We start from the raw sequence: 13,366 nt of genomic DNA, 5'->3' as shown, positions 1-13,366 counted from the left end.
ATAATAGATATTTGCATAATCATCAAAGAAATGTATATCATAACGAATAAAATTTAGTTAAACAAAATACGAGTGTAAATTCAAGAATACATGAGTACTCAGAAAATAAAGCAACATATATAAAAATTCAAGAAATTAACGAGTCGTACTCATCATATAATCAATGTACATATTTATTTATATCACATGCATATTAAAGATCATCTCACTCACTCCAAAAATATAGAAATAAAAGAAATATTAGATGAAAAACCCGAAAAAACTATTAATGATCATTAGAAGAATCTACAATAAATATACAATATACTAAAAACATAACTCAATTTAAAGATTTCAATGCATGAAACAAAACCAGATTTAGTCTCCTATGTTTATGGACTAAAACGATAATTTTCCAAATCAAGGACCAAAAACATAATTTTATCAAAATTAGAGGACCAAACTGTAAATACATAATCATACTGAAATTTCACCTATTAACCATCCTTAGTTCTGTCCAAAACAAACCAAGGACCGAGTTGTAATTTTTTTAAATTTCATGGACTAAAATGTAAATTCCTAAAATTAAGGGATCAAACTAAAAATATTCAAAATCAATTATCAAACCGAGATTCATCATCCTTAACCTCATAATAACATTGCTCAGAATCTCGAAATACATTTAAGAGTCAAATTATAATTTTTTCAAAGTTTAATGACTAAACTATAATTTTTATAAATCAAGGACCAAAATAAAATTTTATCATCTTCAACTTCAAGACCATTCTGTCAAGATTTTCTAGAAGGGTTAAAATGAATTTCTTAACACATAAAAATTAATTTAAACAAATCAACTCACAAATTCTTATTTTTAATAACACACTCAAAATCCATCACTTGACTTTAAACCCTTAATAATCATGAATCAATCTTAACAATATAAACTTCAAATCCTTATAAACTTTAACGTCTTTTTTAATTCTTTCAAAAACAAATCATAATCAAAAGTAACATGAGAGAGAACCACTTGCTACTTCCACCTTTCTTGAACTCAAAAACTCAATATCAAAAACTGAAATCCTTGGTTTGATAAGGGGAAGGTCACAACATCCGTAAGAATTAGAAAAAGGTTAACATCCGTAAGAATTAGAAAAAGGTTAACTTAGGTTGGGTTTAAGCTGACTTGGGCTTGGATTTAAACTAAAAGTTGGGTTTTACAATACTTCCCTCGTTAAACAAAATTTGTCCTTGAATTTAAACTTTAAGAACCGAAATCTTACCATCAAGTTCAAACAAGTATGGATACTTGTTGAGAATTTCCTCCTCAAGCTTCCACATCTTTTCTTTGCGCAAGTGTCTGCTCCACATAACCTTAACCGATATGATTTCCTTCAATCAAAGTTTTCCACCTTATCGATCCATTATTTCCACCAGTTGAACTTAATATGACATATCTCCCTTCAATTCAACCGGTTGAACTTCCAACACATGAAATGAATCAGATAAATACTTCTTTAACATCGAAACATGGAACACTAAATGTATAGAAGATAGATCAGACAGTAAGGCAAGCTAATATGCCACTGCCCCTACTTTTTCCAAGATCTCAAAGAATCCTATAAACCTTGGACTCAACTAACCTTTCTTTCCAAATTTGAATATTCCTTTAGTTAAGGAGACTTTTAGAAACACGTTGTCACCCATTGAAAATTCTAGATTATGCCTCCTCTTATCTGCGTAATTCTTTTGCCTATTCTGAGCTGTTTAAAGCTTATCTCAGATCATCTTAATCTAATCTAAAGTAATTTGTATTAACTTGGGACCCATTAATCTCCTCCCACCAACCTTATAGCAACATACTGGTGATCTACACTTTCAGCCATACAAAGTCTTATAAGGACCCATACCAATGCTCGCCAAATAACTATTATTATATGCAAACTCCACCAAAGACAAGTGCTTGTTTCATCCGACACTAAAGTCAATCACACAAGCTCTTCACTTATCCTCTAGAATTTGTGTGATTCTCTTGGACTGTCCTTAGATATGAGGATGAAAAGTAGTACTTAACTGAGTATTAGTCCCGAAAGCTTCTGAAACTTCACCCAAAATTGAGAAGTGAATTATGGATCTTTGTCAGACACAATTAAGATCGGCACACTGTGCAACCTTATGATCTTATTAACATAGATTTCTACCAATTTTGCAAACCCATAAGTCACCATCTAGTATTTAATTGAGGGCTACTAAGAAACCCGGGTGTGCTGGACTTGTTAGAGATTTACGGGTAAGAGACTAGTTGTGGTTAGGGAAAGTATTAACACCTCTAACACACCCTACCTGAGGTAAGCTGCTTTGTGGACTTGATGTGTTAAAGAAGTTTTAAAAATTATGTTCTTTCATCGAATATTAGAAATATGACTTACGTGTAAGCTCATAATTCTTTATCTGTGAGCAAATCAAAATATCAAATTCTTCTTTATTCTTGCAATTTTATTATATATAAAAAAACATTCATAAACAAAATACAAACCACTCATTCACTTTCAAGCATCGTGGACTTGATGTGATTTTAAAAATAAAATTTTAGCTAAATTCTAAGAATTTAATAAATCAGTTATTAATTCCCAGAATATATATAGAAACATGTTCTTATATTTTCATGGAAAATACAACATAATTTTATCTATCCTTTAGATATTTGTGCATATAAATTAAAATATTAAATTCATTTTTTTTTTTCCTTTTGATTCAATAACATACGTAAAAAAATACAAACACACACACATCTCTTTTTCTATTATTATTTTCTTTTCCTTTTCTTTTCTTTTTTTTTTTTTTTTACATCCACACTTCAAAATACAAATTCAAAACAAATAAACAAAAATTACATTAATCAATTTAAAATTTACAAAAATAGCCCTTAAAACTCTAGGAATTGCTGAAAAGACCTTCTGCACCCGCAGGAACAGTGGCGGAGTGTCTCCTCACGCGCCGCCGTCACTGGCAGCTCGTGCACATGGGTTCACGCGCCGCTGCTTACAATGCCCGGAAATGGACAAATATGTACTGCTTTCTTCTTCCCTTCCCTTCTCTGCTGGCTATGAGAACCATCGTTACCTGCAAAGGGAAAAACACACATGTAAAGCTTCCGATTCTTTCTCCTTTTTTTTTTTTTTTCCAGATCTACTCTCTCTTGTCTTCTCTTTTTGGTTTTTTGTTCTTCCCTTCTACAGGTGGCGGATGGCTATGAGGTTAGGGCATCTCTGTGAGCGGTTGGAGGAAGGTGAGCAGCGGCTGGTTTCTATGGGCGCCACCGTATGGAGGCTGTCGCTTGAGGGTAGATCTGCGGACATTGCTGGAGGGAGAAGGGGGACGAAATTGTTGCCCCAGCGCTGCTGTTCGGCCGCCACTAGGGAGGAAACCGAAGGGGAAACAACTGTTGCTGATGGGGAAAGAGACGCTGGTACTGGAGGTTTGGGGTTTGGTGGAGGCCGGTCTGGCCGCTGGTCTGTGGGGGCTGAGAGAAGGAAGAGGTGAGCGGTTTGGTTTCCAAAGGAAGGGAGAGGTTGGCCGGTTCTGATTTGTTATGGTTGAGGGGTGAGTGAGCAATTGTTGATGGTTGATGACTAAGGAAAGAAAATGGTGGTGAAGAGGGAGGGCTGATGATGGCTTCGGGTGAGGGAGAAGAAAGTGAGATGGAGAGGGGGGGTTTCGATGGCTGCAGGAGAAGAAAGAGTTAGGTCTCTTTTTTAGGGTTTTCTCTCTCTCTCTCTCTTTTTTTGTTCCCTCCCCCCAAATCTCAAAATTTCCCCTCTTTGTTTTAAGTTTTGAACCTATATTTATAGGTAAAATGTTGCTTAGGCTTCAAAATTGGTCCCTCAACTTCTTTTTTTTTGTAAAATTTTGATTTTTCATAATTTTTTGTATTTTTTTAAAACGAGTAATATCAATGTCGACTCAATGAAGAAAATCAGTGATTTTAAAAATGACGCGTGAAAAGTCGAACGCGTTTCAAAAACCTTTTAAAATTTAAATTATTTTTTAGACGACATTGAAAATGCTAAAAACGATGCAAATATATTAAAAATAATTTTTTTATTATTTTTTGTTGTTTTCGCTATTTTTGGATTTTCCAAAAATTTTATCAAAAAGGTGGGTCAAAAATTGGGTAACAACAATTGTTATTTACTTTTCTCTTATCATTTTTTAAATTGAAATTTTTTATCTATTAAATTTGGTACTCATTGTTTTGAGTGTTACTTATTTTATTTAAAATAATTTATAAAATTATTATTATTATTATTAAAATTTCATCATCTTTTAATTTTTTTATCTGTTAGATTTGATCTCTATTATTTATTTTATTTGAGATAATTTATGAAATTAGATTTTTTTTATTCCATTCTTATTCAACTTTTTAATTTGTAAGATTTGTTCCTTATTATTTTAATAAACTTGAAAAAAAAAGACATTAATATGCTATTTTTGCAACTTATGTTTCATAACATAATCAAATACTAAAAAGTGTTTTTCAACTTACTTCCCATGACACTATCAAATATCAAAAAATAATTTACTTTTCCAAAATTTATTTTTCAAGGAAACTATTTTTTAAAAGGAAACTACTTATCTACAAACAAACGGGGCCCAAGTATTCCCACTTTTTCCTTAGCATGTTATTGAATCCAAGCTTGCTTATCTTTTGGTTTCTTCTTAGAAATTTGATTATTAATAAAAACTTATTTTAAAAAAATTATAGTGATAAAGTTGTTATCACTCGTACTTATAAAATAAAAAAAAGATATATGTTAAAAAAGAAATAAAATTTAAAATATAATTTTTAAAGAGAAGAGTGATATTTTTATTATTTTTAGTGCATAGCATGCATGTGTTTTTTCTCTCATTCTTATATCTATCTCTCTAGTATAATTGTAAATATTAACAAAATCTAAATGGGTTATCTCTTGTTTTTTTGGTTTATAATTTCTTTTTTATTTTTATTTTTAACTATGATTATTTTTTTTAATTTTATCGTTCAAACATTTGATTAGTTAAAAATTAGATTTTAATTTTTTTTAAAATTTGTTGTTTTTTGGTCAAATGAATCAAGTCACGAGCTTAATGGGTTATCATGGGTTGTCATCAATTTTTTTGTTTATTGTTTTCATCATTTGACACTAGTTTTTTTTATTTAATATTAATTTTAAAAAGAAAAAAAATATATGCTTGTGTTGATTTAACATTTATTTTCTCAATATTTTTTTATCTAACTTATGATAGATCACGGATCACATATTTAGTATGTAATTATAATTTGAAAATCATATAATTTTTCTTTTATTTGTGATATTTGTTTTTCGAGAAATTTTGAAGTGCCTAGGAAAGCCTATTAACAAAAGAGAAGGAATCACTTTCACTTGACTTTTCCATTGCATACCATGTAGGACCATGAAAGCCCATTAATTCTCAAACATCCGTCATAGGCCCACCTAACCTAACTAAATTACTTCTGTTATCAAATTGGCGCCAAAACACCCATGGAGTCCTTCCTTTCTAATGTGATATAAACAGAGATAATTCTGTGGTTCTCTAAGATGATTAGAGCTGTTGGGTTTTGGAATTTATGGCGAATAACAGTGGCTGAAGAAGAGGACAGCATGAAGGAGATAAATCAATGGTGGGATGAAAGTATGCCGGATAATGATGAAGTACGGGCAAAGCCATGTAATTTTGAAGAAGCTGAGAAATTAAGCACTGAAGATAACACCACTGATGTAAATAGAAGGTATAATTGTCGCCCTTAATTTCTTCTTTTTTCCTGCCAAGATTAGGAGCTTTTGACTCTTTTCTTGATCATTCAGCCAATCTAATATTTTGTAATAAGTTGTTGATTCTTTTTAATTATTCGATAGTTTGTGTTAAATTGGAGAGTGTTTTAATGTAATTTAGCATCTTGGGCCTATGGTTAATAATCAAAAAACTGTGAATCACAGCACTTATGAAGCATACAAAAATTGACAAGATACTTAAATGTGCTAGATGCTTTCAGAAATACCTTGTATTATTGATTTACAAGTCATGACAGGAAAATTATAGCAATTCATAACTTCATGTCTGTGTGTCAATTTATATATACACTTGTGACAAAACAATCTTTCCAAAGTAGCTTATAGCTTGTATGAACTATAAATTAAAAATGGATATTCCAAACTAGTTATCAAAAGAAGATGCATTGATACACAAAAACTGTAAATCACAACAGCTAGTGAGGTATAACAAAATCTATGATTATACAAATATGCTAGAAGAGGTCTGCAATTTATTTTACCTAGCGTCTAGCACTGTAACTGTAACATGGTTTACAGAGAATGATTCATCTTGTTTGCTTGAAGATGAATCGGTTTGGAAAGGACTCCTTCCAAGGCAATATCCAGGGGTTCTAGGCTGGGGCATTGTTGCGGTTTCACTGCTCAACATCAACACTACAGAAGACATTGTTGGTCTATCTTCTGCTTTCTCTTGGACACATAAGAGGCCTACTTGTATGCATCTCAAAACTTCACAAGGGCTATATGAATTGCCAACTGATGTATCTAACACTTCCAATCCCTTCCCATCTTTCCACTGCCTCCACACCTGCAATGTTGCCAGTTCAATTTTTCGTTGATAACTAATTTCTCATTTTCAAAGAAAACTGAATACCATATAAGTTGCAGCCTTATGATACTTACATGTCCAAGAAGGTTAAGTTCACTGAATGAATGATAAAACCCCCTGTTCTTTTCCCCACATACTATCTCCAAAACCAAAACACCGAAACTGAAAACGTCAGATTTTGCTGAGAATAGTCCATCCATTGCATATTCAGGAGACATATAACCACTACATTAACCAATACAGCAGTCAGCTAAAAAGAGGAAAGCGAGGTTTGCGGCCTTGAAATGAGTTAGAGAAATGTATTTTAGGTACTTACTATGTTCCCACTACTCTCACGGTGTTTGCTTGTATTTGATCTCCACCAAATATTCTAGCCATGCCAAAGTCTGATATTTTTGGAGTCCATTCATGATCAAGTAGAATGTTGCTTGCTTTGAGATCCCTGTGGATAATTCTAAATCTGGAATCTTGATGCAGGTACAAAAGTCCTCTAGCAATCCCACAAATTATGTTGAAGCGCCTTTGCCAATTGAGTAAAGAGCTTTTTGCCTTGTCTGTAACAATATGCTTACCAAATTAAGTTGCTTCAATTCAAATCCTATCTATGAGATGCACAGAAACACCAAAGGCTAGAAGGGACTAACTGAAAAGAACAAAATCGAGGCTTCTGTTTTCCATGAACTCATAAATAAGGATCTTCTCATCCTTCTCAAAGCAGCAACCAAGCAGTCGAACAAGATTTCTGTGTTGAACCCTTGCAATTAACCTTACCTCATTCTTGAATTCTTCTGTTCCCTGAACAGAATTCTTCGATAACCTCTTCACCGCTACTTCTTGGCCTTCTACTAGCCTACCCTGGCATTGCCACACATACTTTCTGTCAGGATCAAATGATTGGTCTGCATTAAAGCTACTGAAATTTGTTCCTTCCTTTTTTTACTGCGTTAGGGTATCGTTACAAAGAATTTACCTTGTGAACACGACCAAAACCACCTTCTCCTAGTTTATTTTCGTCAGCGAAATTGTTCGTAGCAGTTGCTATTGTGCTAAAATCAAACAGTGGCAGTTCTAATTCATCTGTGCTTCTTTCACCTGTGTAGTCTTTCTTACTTATAACCACCCCATTTAGCAAGAAATCTTGGCTTCTATCTTGAGGACCTGGTTTTGGACATAGGAAGACAAATGCAAGAGGGATAAATTTATTACAGCTATGTAGATATGCAAAACTTTTCCTTACTGATTCTTGAAATTAATTTCATGTCACCTTTCTGTGGTGTATTTCCATTACATACACTCAGCAATCTCTTCCTCTTCCATATGGAAAAGCCACTCAGTGCTAATATCAAAATGCCAATGCCAACAGCAATGCCAATAATGATAGTGCCAGCACTGCCTCCATCACCTGAAAACAACAAATTAGTTAGTCCAAGTTTATGTTTTAACCTAGATAAGTTCCACAATTTAATGTCAAGGGTGTTCGTGGCCTTGACTTGAAGATCCTCTAAGGCGTATGATACTCACTTTAACATTCTCTAAATCCATCACACCCTCAAATTCTCACCAACGTAGTTAAGACCATGTTAGAAATGTGAACACTTGACCTAACACTGACTAACAAGTTGTGATGTTTTGTATTAAAAGGAATGAGAAAAGGCAACAAAGCCCTTGGTGGCTTAAAGAGAGGGTATAAATGATTGAGGGGTAGTGTGGTAATTGACTAATAGTTGATAAATATAAATAAGAAGAAGAAAAAAAAAAAAAAAATGATCTGATTTTGAGAGAAAGAGAGCTACGGGAGAGATAAGGGAAAGAGGAAGAAGAAGAAAAGAAAGGAGAGAAGGAAAGGAAGGAGAAGAGAAGTAGAGGAAATAAGTAAAAAGGTAAGATTTATAGTTTTAAGTGTATAATATGTTAAATTTCGGTTTTCATTAATTTTGAGAGTTTTGAAGTTTGTATTTTGAGTTAATTGATGAATTAATTTGAAGGTTAGGAGTTGATTATTGTGGGTATTTGATGAATTAGTTGATTTTGAGAGATTAAATTGAAAGATAATGATTTTGAGTTATGATTTTTCTTAAATGGTGAAATTATGTTAGAAATCAGGGGATAACAGTAGGTGATCTGTTGAAATTCTGGGTTTGAGGTTGAAGATGACGAAAATTCAGTTTGGTCCCTCAATTTACGGAAATTGCAGTTTAGTCCCCGAACTTTGGAAATTTTACAGATTGGTCCCTGGGGCATAAATTGAGGTTCTGAACAGAACTGAGGATGATTTAAGGGTAATATTCCAGTATAATTAGGAAGATATGATATTTTCAGTTTGGTCCTCCAATTTGACAAAAAGTATAATTTGACCCCTAATATTTTGATAAAATCACATTTTGGACCTTGGGGCATAATTCAAGATTCTGGACAAAGATAAGGACGAATTATGGATAAATTTCATTATGGTTATATATTTACAACCCGGTCCTCAAATCTTGGTAAAATTACGTTTTGGTCCCTGTTTTGGAAAATTGTCGTTTTAGTCCCTAAACTTGGGAGATTAAGCCCAGTTTATTTTATGCATTGGGATCTTTTGTTTTATTTGTTTTGAGTATATTTCATATATTTATTGTAGGTTCTCCTAACGATCCTTAATAGGATTTTCGGGTCTTTCGTCCGACATTCCTTTTAGTTCTATATTTTTCCGGGTGAGTGGAATAATCTTTAATATGCATATAATATAAATAAATATGTATGTTGATTATACAATGAGTACAACTAGTAAATTTCTTGAATATTTATATATGTTGCTTTATTTTCCGTGTACTAATTTATTATTGAATTTTCACTCGCAATCTGTTAAAGTAAATTCTATTTGATATGATATACGTTTCTTTGATGATTATGTGAATATTTGTTATGCCTTGATATGGGACTTGTCAGTACTCCATGCTAACGGAGAATAGTTAGCCTGTGTGCACATAGTATTCTGTTACCTAGCTGGTGAGAGAGGCATCAGCCTGTGGCGATTGATCATCCCACAGTGGTCACCGACGGGTGTCATCTGGTCACCTTCGGGTGTCATCTGGTCACCTTCGGGTGTCATCTGGTCACCTTCGGGTGTCATCTGATCTCTGACATGTAATCCACTACATTATGATAATATGTTACGTTATGATAACTATATGTTACGTTATGATAATATGTTACGTTATGATAACTATATGTTACGTTATGATAATATGTTACGTTATGATAACTATATGTTACGTTATGATAATATGTTTAGTAACTATATGTATATGTATATGTATATTAAGATAAATCATCTTACAACTTATTAATATCTGAAATATCTAAAATGTATATTAAATGTTATTCCCTCACTGAGTTGGTTGAACTCACCTCTCATTTTTTAAATATTATTTCAGGTTCTTAGTTTCTGGGCCTTTGTTGAGTGTTTCCGCTTCTTCAGTTCTGGTCGGTATGCCTTGCTTGTTCGCGAGGTTTTCCTTTCAGTTTTGTTTTTGATGTCTTAGACGCTCCACTGTTACCTTGTTTTAATTACATTTGGTTTTGACAATGTAATGAGTATTATGAATTATTATTTTTGTTTTAATAACTATCTTTCGGTTTCATCAGTATTTGAATAATATAATATTTCTGAATATTATGAGCCGCTGCGTATTTTGGAACAAATTGTTCTTTTGATATGTTCGTTCTGAGGCTTAGCGTAGGTGAGGTGTCCTTTCGACACCGCTCCTACGTTGCCGGTCACGGATCCGGGATTCGGGTCGTGACACAAGTAGTAATTTTTTACAATTCTGGGGCATGAGAGAGTGGAAACAAGACTCCTTTGTTGGTCACCTACTTGCTTTTCTTCTGTTGCTTTGTTCCACAGTGGGAAAAGGCTTCGTTGTAGCCGTGATTTCTGCTAGCCATATACAGTTCACTTTAAGGTCATTTAAGGCCATATATCAAAGAAGTTCCTCACAACACAGCAACGCAAGGGCCAAATTTACATGGGGTTACTCTGAGATCCTAAACAATTCACTGTTTTGACTATGAGCATGCAATTTCCTAGCAAATGAGCAAGATGGGATTACAATTGAACAGAGTATACGTTTGGACAACAACAATTTCCAAATTATACTAGCCAGGTAACCCTGAAATGTGGCTGGACATCAACCTAACTCAACTAAATCCAGGAACACAAATTGCCTAAACAACTGAGATATTATATTCTTCCCTACAATTCATATGGAGCTGTCAGCTCTAAGCATCTACAAAGGTTACAAGGCTGGCGTTATGGAGAGGAAAAACAGCTTGTGGGGTCGAAATCAATAATTATACCCACCTAAAGTATTTAACATTAATCTCAAGTTTGAAAAGCAAGGGAATGCAAAGGACTATCAAGCCTGGCTCAGTAAGAACCTCCCAAGTCAATAATGCCGGGCTTTGAGTGTTGGGATTTATTAAACCGATCAAATGGGGCCCCCTTGACCATAATATGTTGTAAGAAAGCTCAGCTTGGCACATCAACTCCATAATCCACCAAACTCCAAACTCGAGGTTTGAATGAGCAAGAGTTAGGTTGTTTTGGGTAAGTGGTTGAAACGTTTTTTTTTTAAATTTAATTTTTTTTTAATGTGTATAAATTGTTTTGGTACATCGATATCAAAAATAATTTTTTTAAAATAAAAAAAAATATCATTTTAATATATTTTCAAACAAAAAACACTTTAAAAAACAACCGTTATCACTCTCAGACCCTATCTTAGTAGAAAAACCTGAATTTTTTACTAAAATAACATCTTAAATATATATTTTTTTAAGTCAAAACTTAATATATCAATTCACGAGTAGGTTGCATCTAATAAATATGCTTTAAAAAATTCTTTCGTTTTCATATCACAGATTTGCCTTTTTAGGTGGGGATAACACACTTATTTAAGCAACTATTATTACCTGAGCTTTCATAAAAGGGACAGCTATATATTCTCACCATTACAATTATACAATTATACAAAAAACTTGACTATCACAGCCAACTCCATCGTCGTCCAATTTAAGCGACATCCTAAACATGGTCTAATAACAGATGGTGGCTAGCCACTATAGACACTTGTTAGCAAACTTTCTGGTTTCGGTTTCAAGTCAAGCCAGCTTCCATAGACTAAAACTTAGGTATTTTAGGTATTTTTTATAATTTAAATATATTAATATCAAAAATTAAACATACTTAATTCTTTTTCTAGGATTCTAAAGGGTTTTTTTTTTTTTTTGCCCCTTTTGCCAGGGACCATCAAAACTGGCAAGTAACGATATCGACCTATTCAAACAAGTGGATCCCACTGAACGGTAGGATCCAAAATACCAAATAATGGACGGCTAGGGAAAAAAAAAGGACTCGTTCATACCCATGTCAATGTGATTATTGCAATTAAAACAAAAAACACGTGTGGCACAATACAATTTGGTTTTTTCTTGTCAATGTTCACTTGGGAGTTGAACAAGATGTCTTTGGCCTTTTTGGTCTTCAAAAACAGGCAACAATACCAGTCTTGGATTACAAGGTAAGTGCAAACTCATAGACCCACTAATGCAATGGTAGTTTCCTCGCATCCCCACCATTTATTACCTAACATGAGAGATTTATAATGTTTCTGACCTAACACCATTTCTTGCATACACCAGCTTTGATAATCTAAATTCATGTATTTCACTAGTTTGGAAAAAATTTTAAAAGCAAATAAATCCATGAATCTAATTCATGTTAATGTCGCATATGTGGTTTAACTTGATTATGTGAAACAATTCCTTGTCAAATAATATACATTTGACATCCCAGCTCAACAGTTTATGAGAAATTAGAGGATTTTAAGAAGAATAATAATAGTAAAACAAAAGGAAGTGGTAGAAACTAAACTACCAAAGAGAGTTATGAACATACCTATGTCGGAAGCTGCCAATCTTACATAGAGATCTTGTCCACCTCCTGGATATTGTCTCATGTCAAAGAGTTCACCAGTCCAAAACACACAGCCAGAGCCTCCATTGCTGATATTTGAGTTAGCATAAGCAGTACAAGAACAATTCCTTGAGCACATCAATTCACAATCCTTGAGACTCGTATTCCTGTCTACATATGTGGTTTCGCTCTCTGGCAATTTCATGTTCCTCATGTGCAAAAATTTATCTTTCAAGCAATTCAAATCTGTCCTCCTGACACACCCACTTGACCCATCTCTCAAATTCCACGCTTGAATATTCTTGGGCTGAAAACCCTTCATACACTTGCAAACTGGTGAAGCATTTGAGTCGCATATACCATATGGACCACACTCTCTATAATAGTCACATTGATCTTTTGGCGCGTACCAAAACTGACTCCATTGTTGTGTCTCTGGAACCCAGGCAAATCTTTGAAGAAGCCCAGATGAAGTGACACTCAATCTTGAATATAAACTCTTGTTCGATATGTGGAAGGAATAGTATACCTCATCTTGATTGGTAATAAAATTGAAGCTCATGTAATCAACAGGCTCCATTTCTGGCACACCACTAAATCTTTGTCCATTCCATGGTCCACTTCTATACTTTCTTTCTTGATCTTTCAATAAAAAAGCTTCAGGGAATCCATGATACCCTAGCTTGAAAGAAAAATCACCTGTACCAGGATCATCACTGCTTTTCCAGGAACTCAAGAACCTGTCTAGACCTGTGTTTAGATCCCAACCGA

The 13,366-nt window shown here is 33.6% G+C and overlaps 1 protein-coding gene and 1 long non-coding RNA gene across 2 annotated transcripts; one reads left to right on the top strand and one right to left on the bottom strand.

Annotated features, from left to right (window-relative positions):
* Window positions 1–6,128: 6,128 nt before the first annotated feature.
* Window positions 6,129–13,315, bottom strand: LOC118045605 (receptor-like serine/threonine-protein kinase SD1-8). Its single transcript, XM_073412461.1, has 7 exons — window positions 12,578–13,315; window positions 7,904–8,041; window positions 7,610–7,797; window positions 7,284–7,494; window positions 6,956–7,193; window positions 6,714–6,864; window positions 6,129–6,618 (listed from the first exon to the last, which is right to left on the bottom strand). Exons 1-7 carry the CDS (start codon window positions 13,173–13,175, stop codon window positions 6,307–6,309), a joined length of 1,836 nt encoding a protein of 611 aa, XP_073268562.1. The 5' UTR covers window positions 13,176–13,315; the 3' UTR covers window positions 6,129–6,306.
* Window positions 8,260–10,292, top strand: LOC118045608 (uncharacterized). The gene is made up of 3 exons (XR_004687014.2): window positions 8,260–8,519; window positions 9,260–9,332; window positions 10,056–10,292. It is a non-coding gene; the product is annotated as an uncharacterized lncRNA (long non-coding RNA).
* Window positions 13,316–13,366: the final 51 nt, after the last annotated feature.

Source organism: Populus alba, chromosome 11 (assembly GCF_005239225.2).
Source record: "Populus alba chromosome 11, ASM523922v2, whole genome shotgun sequence".
NCBI classification, from domain to species: domain Eukaryota; kingdom Viridiplantae; phylum Streptophyta; class Magnoliopsida; order Malpighiales; family Salicaceae; genus Populus; species Populus alba.
This window is presented reverse-complemented; position numbering and strand designations above follow the sequence as displayed.

What these genes read in the sequence shown, in the direction of transcription:
- LOC118045605 (XM_073412461.1), bottom strand. Translation starts at nt 13,175, where the DNA reads ATGGAGCCTGTTGATTACATGAGCTTCAATTTTATTACCAATCAAGAT. An exon ending in CCTCGATTTTGTTCTTTTCA is followed by an intron (nt 7,194 to 7,283) that starts GTTAGTCCCTTC and finishes ATATTGTTACAG; the next exon opens with ACAAGGCAAAAAGCTCTTTA. An exon ending in AACTTAACCTTCTTGGACAT is followed by an intron (nt 6,619 to 6,713) that starts GTAAGTATCATA and finishes GCAACATTGCAG; the next exon opens with GTGTGGAGGCAGTGGAAAGA.